At 33.3% G+C, this 15263-nt stretch overlaps 1 protein-coding gene across 1 annotated transcript in view; it reads right to left on the reverse strand.

Moving 5' to 3' along the window:
• Positions 1–14129, reverse strand: part of Tmprss15 (transmembrane serine protease 15) — a 93699-nt gene extending 79570 nt beyond the window's left edge. Inside the window, exons 1-5 of the mRNA XM_090333295.1 lie at positions 13985–14129; positions 11696–11820; positions 11543–11610; positions 1321–1472; positions 325–369 (exon numbers count right to left, since the gene is read on the reverse strand). Coding sequence (XP_090189421.1) covers positions 325–369; positions 1321–1472; positions 11543–11610; positions 11696–11820; positions 13985–14129 — 535 coding nt within the window. The remainder of the gene's footprint in view (positions 1–324; positions 370–1320; positions 1473–11542; positions 11611–11695; positions 11821–13984) is intronic.
• Between the last annotated feature and the right edge of the window lie 1134 nt (positions 14130–15263).

The following is a 15263-nucleotide window of genomic DNA, read 5'->3' on the forward strand; positions in this document are numbered from 1 at the left end:
TTTCAACAGAGGGATTGATTCAATAGTGGTGAAGTCCTAAGTCTGAATAAACTTTCAAGTTAGAGAGATCCAGTGAAAAAGAGCCATTGACACTGAGCTTTGCATTCTCCTTTTCCAGAGACTGCAACGTATTTTGAAAGTCATTATTAGAAAAGTTTTTAGATTCTCTAAATACCATAGTTTTCATCTGAATACTAAGACTATCGGAAAGAGGTATAGAAATAAAACAACTCTGATCTTAATAGGAAACTTAATGATTACCATGTAGCAATTGCAGTAAAACCAACGTAATCTGTGTAGTAAAGAAATTCTATAAATACTCACCTAAAGTTGTTGTAGGGATTACAGTAGAAGAATCTATCGAAGATGCTAGAATAATATAAAATTAAATTAATACTGGGCTTAAGGTATGCTACAAAACATTGGGTTCAGTTAGATTATTTCTTCAAAGAAATTTTTTATATCTTATGCCATATTCACTCTATGTCTGTGATATACTGGAGAATGAGAGGAATGAGAGAGAGAGAAAGAAAGAAAAAAATTTTAAGAGAAGTTGTACTCTTCAAAGACCTGCCCCCAAGGATCTAGTTTTGCCACCTTAGCTCTATTCTTAATAGTCCAGTCAGCTATGAATGAATTCATCATTGACAAAAAACATTAACAAAACCAGTGTTTTTATGATCCAATAATAGTTCTATAGGGATACAAGTTGTGTGCTAAGCTCTTAAAACATAAACATTTTGGGAGGACACACAAAATCACAACAACATCCAGTGATGGTATTTTTGATACTTCAATTCTCTTCTGCTTTGGTATATTTTCTTTGCAAAAATGGCTTGTCATTTAAAAAATACAGATTAATTTTTTATAAGGAAAGAGAGGGGAGGACCCCACCTGATTATATTTTTCTTCTTTTTCATTTATCTTTTCAACTGGCTTAGACACTCGAGTTTATAACCTAATAAAATCAGTAACTTGCTTAGGATTTCTTAAGTATTGCTTTCTGAAATAAGGCTCCTAAAATGTCAGGGTATTTTTGAACCAGTGACAAAGATAGGATCAGACTCACAAACATCTATACATACCAACATCCTCAGAACCATTTTTGATATGTTTTTATTCTACAAACTTCTTCCCAGTAATATTTTCCCTCAAAATATAGTGTCTCCAATTTCTACTTTTCTCATGTAAATGTATTACCTCAGGCAATAAGATACGCTCCTAAAGCCAAAGATAATCTCGCTGCTCTGCAGGTACACTGCTAGAATCTTAATTTCATAGCTTAATGATTCAAGGAAATCAAATAATGTTCACAAATACCTGTGATATCAATGCTGTTCAAATCAATATGGAAAGTGAGCAGTTGACTGGATTTATTTGCTTCAATGCCTTGAATCAGTTCTTCTTTTACATTTTCATCTGACACCCACTGAACAAAAAAAAGGTCAAATAGGACTATAATGCTGCCATTTCTGCAAAGCAAAAGATATGAGAGGAAAAAGTCAGCCTTCTTCTAGTGATTTGTGCTCAGTTCATGTAAAATATCATCAAAACTTTCCAGTTATCACCTTGTTAACCCTCATTACACTAGTACAAAATGGTATAACCCTTGATCTATAATGTGTATTTTATGCAGTGATTTCATTTGCAATTTAAAGAAAGATGAAAGTGAATATGCTAGATAATGTATATTGTCTTTATTTCAATCAGCAAGTTAAAGGAGTGCAACACGAAATAATTTTTCAAGAACACAAACTCTAAAGAAACACTGCAATGTGGCCATGCTATTCCCAAGAATCTCTTGTGCCAGTTAAATCAAACAAATCATAACATGGGATTACCTTTGATTTTAATGACAGAAAGAATGAATGCTCTGGGTCAGAGTTTTTTCTGGTTGACTTAAAAATAGCAAGAAACATTAAGATAGTGTCAATGGTCAGACTTTTTCTTTCCTGTCTTCATTTCTATAATTTCAAAAAGTTAAAATGTTTGTTCATTTCTATTAAATTTATACTATCCTTCTAATATAAGCCATTCAAATATTACATTATATGAGTGTAGGTTCCAAAATATAGATATTAATACTCCATGATGTAGGATAGTTGGGTAAATGAGACAGAAATTAAAAAACATGTGTTGAATGAGATATACCGTCCCTAGATATGTAATTGAGTCTAAGAATAGGAAGTGCACAGATTTTGTGTATCTTGGACCACAAAGAAAAGCCTAAACAAGACAAAGTCATTTCATATGTCCTATTTTTTCTACGTTTGGGTGCTAGTGTGAAAAGAGGATAATTGGAAAGTTGTTAAATGAGCATACCTCAGGATAGTCTATTTTAAAATACTAATCCAAGGTAGAAAACAAAATAAATACTTCTGGGTTAAAGATTGTTCATTGAGTTAGATCTCACCTTATGATCTTGAGAGTCACCCGTTTGAAGTATTTCCACGTAATTTTGCTTTTAGTATAAAAGCCTATGGTCTTGGAAGATGACTGGAAAATTGAGTAGAGAGTTCCTCTCTTCTATCAGAGAAATCTACTTTGCCAAATAAAATCCTCGTAACAGTGATATTTGAAAGGCAACAGATTTTCAAATAAAGGATTTTTCCAACTCTAAGATAGTTCTTGCATCTGTAATAAGAGTCTATAGCAAATTCTTTTTTCCCCTTCATTTATGCACTAGGCCACAATTGTCCTGAACGGCCAAGGTAATTCAGCATTTCTACTAGACAGGATATACTTTATGCTGTGTCACAATGACTAATATTCCTGGTTTAATAGAAGCTATTCCTTTCTATACAGTAGATTTTTAAAATGAGCTGTGTATTTCTATATAATAACTTTCTACTCCATATTTGTCAATTTTCTGAAATTATTAATTTAGGATTAAAATTTAGTTTATCCAACTATTTGCTTATATCATAGCAATCACGGTCTGTGAATGATAAAGTTCCATTTAATATCTAGCACCTTGACATTCACAAGAATGGATTCTTTATCCTCAATATGAACACAGAGTTTCAGAGTTTTTCATCTGATCTTTTATACTTGTTTACTTTTCCATGCTGCCTGGTCACAAATTTTATCTGAGAATCACTCTCCATTTTCCAAAAAAGAAAATTAACATTCTTAAGCATTCCTTATGTCAATCATGGTTTTATTCATACACAGGTGACAGAGTCTGGATCAGTTTAATAATAGGATAAGACTGATAGACATTTCTGTGAAATATTTTCACATCTAATAAAAACAAGCTACAGATAATCAGTTATTTTCTTGTTGAATTTTATTGTGCATAATATGAGTGTCCTAATGACCTTTCTTGGGATTTTGAAGGGAGCAGTGATTGACAAGTCACAGAGAAAAGCTTGGAGGGAAGAAGACACCAGGATTCTGTCCTAATCACATCTTGTAATTGTTCCATGGAAACCTCCCAATTTCTTGTGATATCAGAAAACAACTACCCATTGGTTAAGGCACCAGTGGGTCATGTAAATGTTAGTTGAAATTTTAAAAGACAATAATTAATAGACTTTCAACTTTCAGGCTTTATAGGTTGGTATTGGAGTAGAAGATGGAGAAAGGCAGAAGACTGTACCTCTTGTTGGCCAACATTTTCATGTTAGTGATAATGACACTGAGACCTGGAGTAAGTTAGAGCTATTCATTTTATTAGTGCCAGGAATAAAACACTTGTGCCTCTTTTATTCAGAGAAAGTTTTACATAATTCTCCACCTCTTATCTACAATTTCATTTCATTCAATACTATTATAAACTATTAGTCAAAAGCAAAAGACACTGTAGCACTTTAGAGACAAATTTGGATTTTATTATCATGAGCTATTGTAAGATTTTAATATCCAAATATATAGTTCAAATAACTATAAAGATATTTTCATGAGGGAGAGGGAAGGTATTTTTCTCCCTACATATCTTCAAGATTTATAGTCTTTTCCTTCTCCTTTTTCTCTTTTCTTCCTCTTCTCATTCTTTTCATTTACATTACATCCATAATCAACCTCAATAACCAAAATACAAATGATGAGGTATAGAAAAATTTATGCTTAAAATGGAGTAACTGAATAATCTCTATTTTTTCCTCAACTTTCAATTTGAAATTTTTACTTCCTCTTGGTTGCACAATAGCTTCTCTATGAATCTTCTACATATTTGATATGACTTATCAGTTATTTTTAATTTATTTGAAGTAGGGAGTAAAAGAGATAAGTTATTTGGGTCACAGAAAGGGAAAATCTGGAATATCCTTCATTGACTTGAAAGTAACTAGATTAGCTCATCTTCAGACTTAAAACATATTTGTATAAAAGATATATTCCCTTAGTTGTGCATTATAGAAAGAATTTAATAATTAATATTTTACAAGGACAGGAGTTACATATTCTATATACAAATATATGGTTTTGTTCATTAGAACATCTTTTGAAGTGTTGAGATATAAGAAACATATGGAAGAGATCACAAAATTCATAATAAATATTTGTATATGCCATTGGAGATTGATATTGTTTATTACTAAGGCAAATGAGAATTATTCCTTTAGGAGAAAAATGATATTTTCAAATTACTTGTTCCGGCAAAACTACTGCATCTCCTTTTTTATTTTGTCTCCTTCTTTGTCTAGTTTTTCTCTCTGTCTCTCTCTCTCTCTCTCTCTCTCTCTCTTCCTCCTCCCTCCCCCCCTCTTTCTCCCCCCCCTCTCTTCACCCATCCCTCTGACTAACTCTGCCCTGTGTTTTCTCTCTATTTCCCTTTAAGCAAATAAATCCTATCATTGTACAGAGAGCCTGAGTTTAAGAGATTAAACTAGTTCTTATCTTCATTTTTCCTTAACACCATCAAAGTTTGCTGAATAAACAAAGTCTTTACTCTCCTAACTTTGTGACTTATCTGGGTTCAAAGGGCAAGCAAAAGTGCATATTGCCACAGAGGGTAAACTGTACTTGATTAAAAGAGTCATCTGCTAATGCTCTCTGAATCAAAACATGTTCCTAAAGCAGAACAGCAGACGATATTCCCAAAGGAGAGAAAAATCATTAGCTTGTTTGGCAGAATGGCTACACACACATACTCCCAGTCATAAATTTGCAAGTGGTAAGGGTAGGTATTAAATATTAGTTAAAAGCAAGGAAAAATATTTTGTTGATTAAGTTTAAAATACTGAGAATTATAATTTAGGTGTATACACTTGTGAATTTAACTTTGATAAAAAATAAGACAAAGTTATTTAATAAGATATATTTCATAAAATATATGTGATGCATAAGATATGTAAAATACTATCTATAATATATACTCAGTCATTTTTGTCCTCTTTGTAAATTGAAATTTTAAATAGAATGATAAGGGTTAATGCGAGTGTTCCACCATTTAATGAATGTTTTTATTCATTCATGATTTTAAAATAATCCTAAATATTTCCTTTTCACTCTGCTTTTAATTCTACATTTCTTTTACTGCCTTTGGTTAAGGTCCCTCATCTTCAACATTCTAACCTGAAATTTATTATGTAGATATTTTCATGAAATTCTCTTATATCTCCTTTTTCAAAAACTCTCTTTCCACCTTAAAAGTCATTCAGCTATAACCTGGGGAAATGATCTCCACACTGATGGAGTATAGAACGTATTTTGTTATTATTTTAAGTTACTTAGTAAGATTTGGGCACTATACTGGATTCCTATTTGACTGTAAAGGAACTAAAGAGTTCCTCAGCTCAAATAATTTACAATTTCAAACAGTGTTTTTATGATCTAGAGAAATGAAAGCACTACTTATGCTAACCATACAATCAATCTGGGGTTCTGTTAGCCCACCAGGCATACATATTAGTCAAAGAAAAAATCCAAGATGTCCTAAATTTCCTTAACAAATGTTAAATAGTAGAATGGGAAGGAGCAAGATGAGGTTAATAAATTAATACACATATGCCAACACCAATAAAAAGCTACTCTACATTTTTGATTGCTTGGGAAAACTTTGACATAAATATTCAGAAGACCAGCAGAACCACCTACAATAAATACTGGCTCCCTTTCTGCTTTCCCAATACCAACCAATTCTGAAACAAAAAAGTTCCTCTCTTAGTGGACTAATCTCCTCTCCTCAAATTTTCTGAACATAAAGGGTCTCTTCCTCTCTCATCTGTGGTTACTCTAAGTTCCAAGTTTACTGTTAACAATTTATGGTTTTTTTTTTCTGTTTCGCATTCACAATGGGTTATTACGGTATAAACATATAATTCTACAAATTAAATTTTAGTTCTAAAATCATAACGTTTATGATCAAATCATATCAAAATACAGTGTTCATCTTGTTCAAAGTAGATAGAAAGGAGTAACTCCCTCTGATAACTCAACTTTAATGACTGTGACAAAGGCATTACTAAAGTATTCTTTCTAGTGGAAATATGGAACAACTTTACACTTTTGAGAGTATTGTGGCCCTGTGCACATGAAAAGCATTTACCCAGGAGAAGCATCTCACCCAGGAGAGATAGATGGAAGACATATTTTAGAGTTTATTGAGACCTTTTTTTTTTTTTTGAGGAGCTCCTTAACTTACATCTATCACTATCGAGATGGTGGACCTCTAGGATATGGAAACAAAAGCCATATAATGAGTGATTGTTGTCCTTAACGTACTATGTTATCTCTCATCTCTTTTGCTATTCCCTTGATTATCTCATATTGTTACAGTATCTTACTTTGTTATCTGATATATTGGATATATTTGTATTTGGTTATTTGAAATAGGATAGGGAAGGGGGAAAACAAGATGAGGGGTGGGGGTGGGGGGGAGGGAAATGGGGACCAAGACATGAGAAAGGGTATCAATGTACGTGAATTAATGTACCTTCTATCTGGCAAATATAATGTAACCCTTCTATTAGTTACAATAAAAATACATGAAAAAAGATGGTGTTTGGAAAGAGATTTCTCTGAAAGAAAATGATTCAATTATCTAATCACCCACCAAGTAATAGGATCTTCGATTACCACAAAAAATGAAAGAAAATTCATACAGAAGTCTCCAAAGTTCATGAAGTAAGGTGTAAAGCTCAGGGAGGCAATCTAGGAGTATTTATGTCTTCTAAATGGGACGTCTTGTTAAAAATAAGCCATTCAGCCTCAAATGAGGCCTAAAGAATAAGACTTGTTAACTCCAATCTGAAACCTCTGAAATAGGAAGCCAAAATAATAATCTTCCTTTAAACTATTTATCCTATGCCTTTTTTTTACACTGACAAGAACTAACATCCTCTTCTGTGGATAGTTATAGACTTTGTCTGAAGAAGGGTACATTTTTCTATAGCATCAGTGTCCGTGCAATAAAACCCAGTTCAGAGAGCATTTAGTCTCAAGAGTTTTAATCACCAAGTTTCCAATCTAGTAAAAATGAAGTTATGCAAAATGTTCTACCCATCTGAACTAAAAGGGCCCAACAACAACAACAAAACTAAATAACTACACTGATTAATTCTACAGGACAAAACCCACTTTGCCTTCTATAGATGTTACTAGGCCACAGGCCAATGAAGAGATAATCTGGATGTCTTACTAAGTAAAGAAAAAGCTTTTCAAAAAAACCCTAATTGATGTTCTAATGTAGCATTACAGACTCAGTCCTTGACAGATCTACAAAGTAAAAATGTTCCACTCATTCCAGCATAGTAAATACCTGAAAAGTAGATCAAAAAAGTAAACAAAACACCCAACCTTGCATGTATGCTTTTATATTTATGGAACTAATATTGATTCAATGTTTTTTAAATAACACATTGAAAAAGACTACAACAATGAATCAATCCTAATGTCTTTTATGTCTACTTCAAGTCCTGATATGGGAATAGTAAAAGACACTTTCAAGAATAACAAATTCTGGGAAAACATATAAAACCTTTGAGCTATAAAGGAGAAGTGAAGACACTAGATACTTGTAGGGCCAGGTAGTTAGATTAAGTTTTCAAGAATATGAAAGATATAAAGAATAATAAAATCATTGACAGGTAAATAGACATGGAGGAGAGAATGTGTAAATCCACATTTTTGCACAAAAGGCAAAAGTTTGCCATTTTCTACATTATGATTTCAGTTGAGCAATGTATGTTTAAAAACCACCAGTCATTTCATAGATCTTTATACAGCAAATACTCTGAGGCAAACATTAGTCAGAATCAGAAAGCACAGATGCTGCAGACACATTGCCTGCAGTGTAGAAGAGAAGCAAATACACTGTTGCATTACATTTTGAACATTATATTTTATGTATCTCTGTGATGTGCTAAAAGAACAGAGAAGCAAGGATCTAATTCAGAGTAGACAGTCAGCTAAGCATCACTTGAGAGGAGACTGCAAGGGTGGAATGAAGGGTGGCTCTCCTGTAAAGGGATAGGAAATAGCAGGCAGAATGCATTTTTGAGATGGAACATAGGATTACACCTGCATTTAGAATTATGACATGTAAACAGCTGTCTGAAAAACTGAGATATATACAGATAGAGAAAATCGTATTCTCTAAACTTAATTAATTTTAATTTGTACTTAATTGCTTTAATTTTAAAGCATATTCTCTAACACTTTAATAACTACAACCAGGACTTGTAGGTGAGAAATATGCACTTGATAGAGAGCAACCAAGCATTTTTTCTAGTTATTAGAATCATAAAATAAAAACTCATGGCAGTAGCTATGACTGCTTAAAGACATTCACAGAAACATTGAAAAATAGATGCCTATTTTGTTGTCAGATATTTATGAGACAATGCATTTCACACAGTGTGACTTCATTTTTTGCAGCAGTTAAATTACCTTCCTTTTGAGGCTATGAATGTCACTGCCCAAATCAGTCAAGCAAATTCTAGACTATCTCAGTTTAAATGATGATTTTTCCTTGCACTGTCACATAATCTTTTTATACAATTAGTAATGTACTGCCCAGGAACATTTCTTGGCTTGCATATTTCTCTAATTGTATTTAGAATTATTCATAGCAGGAATATTTTAGACCTTTCCCATCTTAGGTTCAATGTACCTTCACTTATTTATTAATGATAATTATATATTTTCCACTTAACTTTTAGGTGTTCTTTGTAGGAAGGAGATCAAAACTTTTATCCAAAATAAAAACCACACACTACCAGTAACAACAACAAATCAAGGAAAGTAAAGAAAATAAAATAGTTCTAAGTATATCAGCCCAAGAAAGAATGTCTGAATAATTATTATCAGGTGTGCTCCTTGTTAATATTCTCTTTCTGTGTGTATTCCCAAAACCTATTCAATTATCTGGTTTTAGGCAAGCATGTCTCTGTATTAAATAAATGAGAGAATGAATGTATGACTAAATTAAGATTTATCTAATTCTATATTGAGAAGATAAATATTTGAGACAATATTTCAGAGCCAATCTAAGACTTATTTTGCTTAATTTGTAAATAAAGTACCTACTTTCCCTTCATCTTTGGAATGAGTCAGTTTTCTGCTTTGGAAGATAAAGGAAAACATTTCAAATTCAGATGGCTCTACTTCTACTCATTGTGCACGGGTTTTAATGTTATCTTCTACATTCTCTTTAATGTATGTATCTTTTATAGGATTTTAAAGTTATTTCCTTGCCAGAGCTGAAGATATTTTCAGAAAATAAAAGAAAGGCTAACTTCTGGACACTACAGAAACTCCAAGGAAATAGTTCATATCAAATAAAAATTGCACTAAATTCTTTCTTTTCTTTTCTTTTCCTTCCTTCCTTCCTTCCTTCCTTCTTTCCTTCCTTCCTTCTTTCCTTCCTTCCTTCCTTCCTTTCTTCTTTCTTTCTTTCTTTCTTTCTTTCTTTCTTTCTTTCTTTCTTTCTTTCTTTCTTTCTCTTTCTCTCACTCTTTCTTCCTTCCTTTCTTTCTTTCTTTCTTTCCTTCTTTTGTGACAGTCATGAGGCTTGAACTCTGGGCCTGGGTACTGTCCACGAGATCTTCAGATCAAGGCTACCACCCTACCCCTGAGCCACAGCCCCCCTTCCCGTTTTCTAGTGATTAATTGGAAATAACAGTCTCAGGTTCTTTAGTGACCAGGCTGGCTTTGAGCCATGATCCTCAGATCTGTCTCCTGAGTAGCTAGGATTACAGGCATGAGCCACTGTGCTCTGCTAAAATTGCACTAATTGACTCAGCTGGAGCAATCATGATATTTTGATATTGTAGAAGAGACAGAAAAATCATTAAAACAATTTTCATTCTCAGAAAATAGACATTTAGATCTTGGTCGATGCTATTTGGCTACACACACACACACACACACAATTTCAGTATTTAGATATAAGTCTAAAATACTTGAATTGTATGGTCACTGTAGTCTCCTCACATCATTTTTACCTTGTCTGTCGTGTGTACTAAAGTGACAATTAGGTTACTGTTAAAACAGTCAATTCTTACCAAATTTGGACAGAAATTCAGTCACAATGGAAAAAAAATTAGATGTAAAATAAGGTGCTTTTTACTCTTCAATGAAGAAGTGTTGTCAAAAGTTTTCCATCAGTGTTAATTTTATAAAGGTTAAAAGCAAGAGTAGAAAATAAGGTGATGGAATGGATGAACTTTTCTTGCAAAAAAGCTGAAGGCAGTCTAGGAAATGAGTAGAATAAGACACACTCAGGGGGAAACAACCTCTGGGAAACAAATAATCAAACACTAGCGTGATAATTTCTTGAATCTAAGCTTGATTTTTCACTGCTTTGGTATCTATACACACACACCACACATACACACACACGAGTCATACTTACACATATATAAAATACACATACAAACACTCTCACATGCATACTCTAGATTCTAGTATCCTTTGTGAATTATATCAGTATTTTACTATTCTAAGAATAAGTCAAACTTTTGAACACTTGATTTTCTCAAGCACAATTTTCTGTCTTCAAGGTATAAAAGTAAGTACCTCTTCTTTTGTAATTTACAATAATGCTGGAAGACACTGTTATTTTATTAATAATTGACATCCCTCTTCAATATGTTCATAACAAATTAAACAGTATATATCTGTGGTAAAGTTTTCAACTTCATTACCCTCCACATGTCTCTCCAAAGTTTTATCTTAGAAGAAACATGTGAACATATTACCAGTTACCAAAAATATTATTTGCTCTGAAATAAAAATTTATCCGTATGGGCCAGGAGTTTGACCTAGTGGTTGAGTGCTTGTCTATCATGCACAAAGACTAGGGTTCAATTCCTCAGTACCACATACATAGAAAAAAGCTGGAAGTGGTGCTGTGGCTCAAGTGGTAGAGCTCTAGTCTTGAGAAAAAGCCCAAGGACAGTGCTCATGCCCTGAGCTCAAGCCCAGGACTGGCAAAAAAAAATTATCTGTGTGATTTTTCTCGGTTCTCACAATATGCTCAAATATAAGAAAGGATTTCTTTTCTTCCTGCACACAGTGAGTCTATTTTATATATTTGGGCAAAAAATAAAAGTTCATAATTCCACAAATATCAATGATTTTTTAAAATCATACTCACTCAAATTGTAAAATTCTTGAGGTTTTATATTTATCCTTCAGATTGCTTGATTGAAAGATATCATCTATCTAAAAAGAGTTTGAAAAGTGTTAATAAAAAAAGTTAATAAAAAATCATAAAAATTTAAATCCACTGAAGGGAGAGAATCCCTACCATTTGTTGAAGGTCAAAAGCAAGTACTTTGAAATCCACTGAGAGTTCATCTTGCAAATTAGGATTATATGTAGCTCCAGACGTTATTTTAAATATCCCTCTTGCTTTATGGCTTTTTCCAAATTCTGTGTCAACAGGAATGAAGAAGAAATCAGTGAGGGTGAACCAATGCAATAGTGATACAAGACAATATGTTGGAAATGAACTTTATAACATGATGGGGGCAGTTGGTATGGAGGGCAAGTGAGAATAAAACCAGGGAAGGGATAACAATGCTTGAAAAGCAAGGCACTCATTACCTCATGTATGTAACTGTAACCCCTCTGAACATCACTTTGACAATAAAATTAAATTTGAAAAAGGAAATCAAACAGTGAATTATGAATAAGACATAATAGGTACATTCTGGCTTAAGATTCAGAAGTAAAGTTCTTGCTTGATTATGTTGCTCTTCTAGTAGGTCTTGATTTTCTTTGTGGTGTTCCTGTTTTGAAATCAGTTATCTACCTTCTTCTCATCCTGTTTGCTTGTATATTTGCTTTTATCTCTTTTTTTTCTTTTTTTGTCAGTCCTGGGCTTGAGCTCAAGACCTGAGTATTGTCCTTCAATTTATTAAGGCTAGAGCTCTACCACTTGAGCCTCAGCACCACTTCCAGTTTTATTCTATGTATGTGGTACTGAGGAATTGAACCCAGGTCTTTGTGCATGCTAGGAAAGCACTCTACTATTAGGCCAAACTCCTTGGCCCCTTTTCTTTTCTTTGAAGTCTAATCTATACTATAAGCTTGTCCCTACTTTTTTTTTAAAATTGAGATTCTTTTTGGATGACAAGGTACTAATCAGAATCTTTCAATGACAGAAACTGATTCAAAAAACATGGTGAAAACTTTGCCATTAAAAGTTGTATAGTTGCTTTTAGATATTTCTTGAGCCCAAACATCCAGGGACACAGCTGGTTTTCAACATGTTATTGCTGTGAAGATTTCAGTACGCATGTTAGTTGCTTTGAAACCTCACTTTGAAGCTCTATTTTACATTCTAGAAATTATAAAATTGGCATGCATGACTTTTGGCATTAGATGGTGACTATCTTTACTGAAGGAATTACTGAGAACACTTCAGAAAATACATTATTTGAATAAGAAAAACTAACAGCCAATTGCATGATCTTTTTCAGAATATTGTCTTTATTACATATTGAAAATAAATAGTTCTCACTGAAATACATGTCATTGACACACAAAATCCTTATAGTGACATAGTATGAGAAGATGATAGTTTTTCTTTTCCACAATGGGGAAATTGGGGTTAGAATGACTAAGATAAATTTCCACAGATATGAATTGCTTTAGCTGAGAGATCTGGAATTTGGACACCATTGTGGCTGACTTATAACTCAAGGTCCATCGGTCATAGTCACCAAGCTCTGCTGACGAGAAGTACAGTCAAACTAATGATTGCAAACAATGAACTTGCATTTATTTCAGTTACTATTGTTTAATTGATATAAGTTTTTGTAATTTATGTCACTTTTTCAAAGACTCAAATTGCATTCAGGTTTTTATGCCAAGCTATTGAAAAGAATGCTTTTAAGAAGTAAATAAGTGAGAACTATGACCTGTATTATTTAGTTTGGAATTGTACTTCTGATACCTTACCAATGATAAAATCATAAGTAAATTATCCCTTAAAATTTTTTTGCCTCAGATTTCTCTCATATAAAATATAGTACCAGAAGAAGCACTTTACTTAAACGTTTTTCTTATCAAGATATTGCACTTGAAATTTTTGAAAAGCAGTTAATAGAAATGAAAGTAGTTTTAAACAGTACAGGCTTAATTTTTTTTATTATAAGGTACCACTCAGACATAATGAAATTTAATCTACATTCCTACTTATTTACAGAGCCACAATAAAAACTGAGCTAATAAGAGAACAAAGGTTATTATCTTACAGAAATAAGCAGTAAAACTTCATTAACTTCCATACATCTTGTCTAGTCAATGTGGTTTAAGTGGCTTAAATATATCTATGATTGCAAATTTGAAATGTTATTTGCTGAACTGAAGCACAACATGTTTCACTTAAAGCAATTAAAGGACAACATTTCAATCTCCTGCTCAAATTCTAGGTAAAGTTTCAAATTCCATACCCCTATTCTTACGAAGTGTAGCATAGAGAGGCATCTCATGAAACAAAGATGCCTTGCAATGAAGCCACAGCAATGAACACAGTGATTCACGGGACTGCTGAGGTGAAATACCTTCCACATCAGAGTGCATTGCTTACCTTCCTCTGATTCTTCCACTATGATCCAGGACACAGCAATTACACCTACACAGATTACCATTAGTATGGCAAAGAGAGCAGCAAACATGATTTCATACCAGCTGAGGGGAGGAGGCCGTGAAGATGCACTTCTTTTTGACCCCATTTTTTGGTTTTGAAGCCTTATACCATGAGATAGTATAGATATGTATTTACTCTATATCAGTAAAATGGGTATCTCAGCACTGAAGGTGAGAATCTATATAATTTTGAGGTCTTATAAGAAAAAAAAATCACTAGGTTCATACTCGTTCTGGTCAGTATGATGTCTATGTCCCTTTGGCATTGTGCTGTCTATGTGCAGTAAGTGGCTTTAAAAAGAGTAGTTAATCTTTAAAAAGATATGAATGAGTAATGATACCTACAGTTGTAAATGGTAGTTATCTAGACAGGCCATTGTTGATGTAAATGAAATTAAAGTCATGTTGTAAACAAAGAATAGCTATTGTTTTGAGGATTAATGGAAAAACTTAGGATCCATGATTGATTACAGTCATCAGGTACAAGCACTTGAGTTTCATGGAGTGATTTCCTTACCTGTACAACTGTGTCAGTAAGGTCATTATTAAATCATCTGATTTGTACATGGATGTAGTAATCTGAAAAATAAATTAGGCACAGATGTAACAATATATATGTTTATAGAGAGAGTATTTTTCTCTTTAATATATTCTCTTTCTGTCTCTTTCTGATCATATAAACCGAAAGTTTACAGGTACAGGTAGTGAAGTTACACAATGGAAAGTTATGCAATGGAAGCTGATTTACCTTAAGTAAAGTCCACTTAAAGAAGGTATCATATGGTTACCCCTGCTTTTTTTTGGTGGGTCATGGGCTTGAACTCTGGGCCTGGGCTACTGCCCTAACTCTGGGTCTGGGTATGGTCATTGTCCATGAACTCTTCAGCTCAACAGTACCCCTGGAGCCACAGCACCACTTCCGGTTTTCTAGTGATTAACTGGAGATGAGTCTCTCGGTCGTTTGCGCCCAGGCTGGCTTTGACCCATAATCCTTAGATCTCAGCCTGCTGAGTAGCTAGGATCACAGACATGAGCCACCAAGCCCTGCTTCATGTTGTCATTCTTAATGGCTAATCACAACTATGCATATACGGAAGTAGCTGCCTTAGAAGGAATAGTCTGTTTCTATTTTAGGAATAATTTCCAAATGAATAAGACATTGCTCATTTGTCCTGGGCTTATCTCCTTAAATATTCAAGTTATTAGAAGAGAACAAATTA

This window comes from Megascapheus bottae, chromosome 1, assembly GCF_031878675.1.
Source record: "Megascapheus bottae isolate mThoBot1 chromosome 1, mThoBot2.hap1, whole genome shotgun sequence".
In the NCBI taxonomy this organism is placed as follows: Eukaryota; Metazoa; Chordata; class Mammalia; order Rodentia; family Geomyidae; genus Megascapheus; species Megascapheus bottae.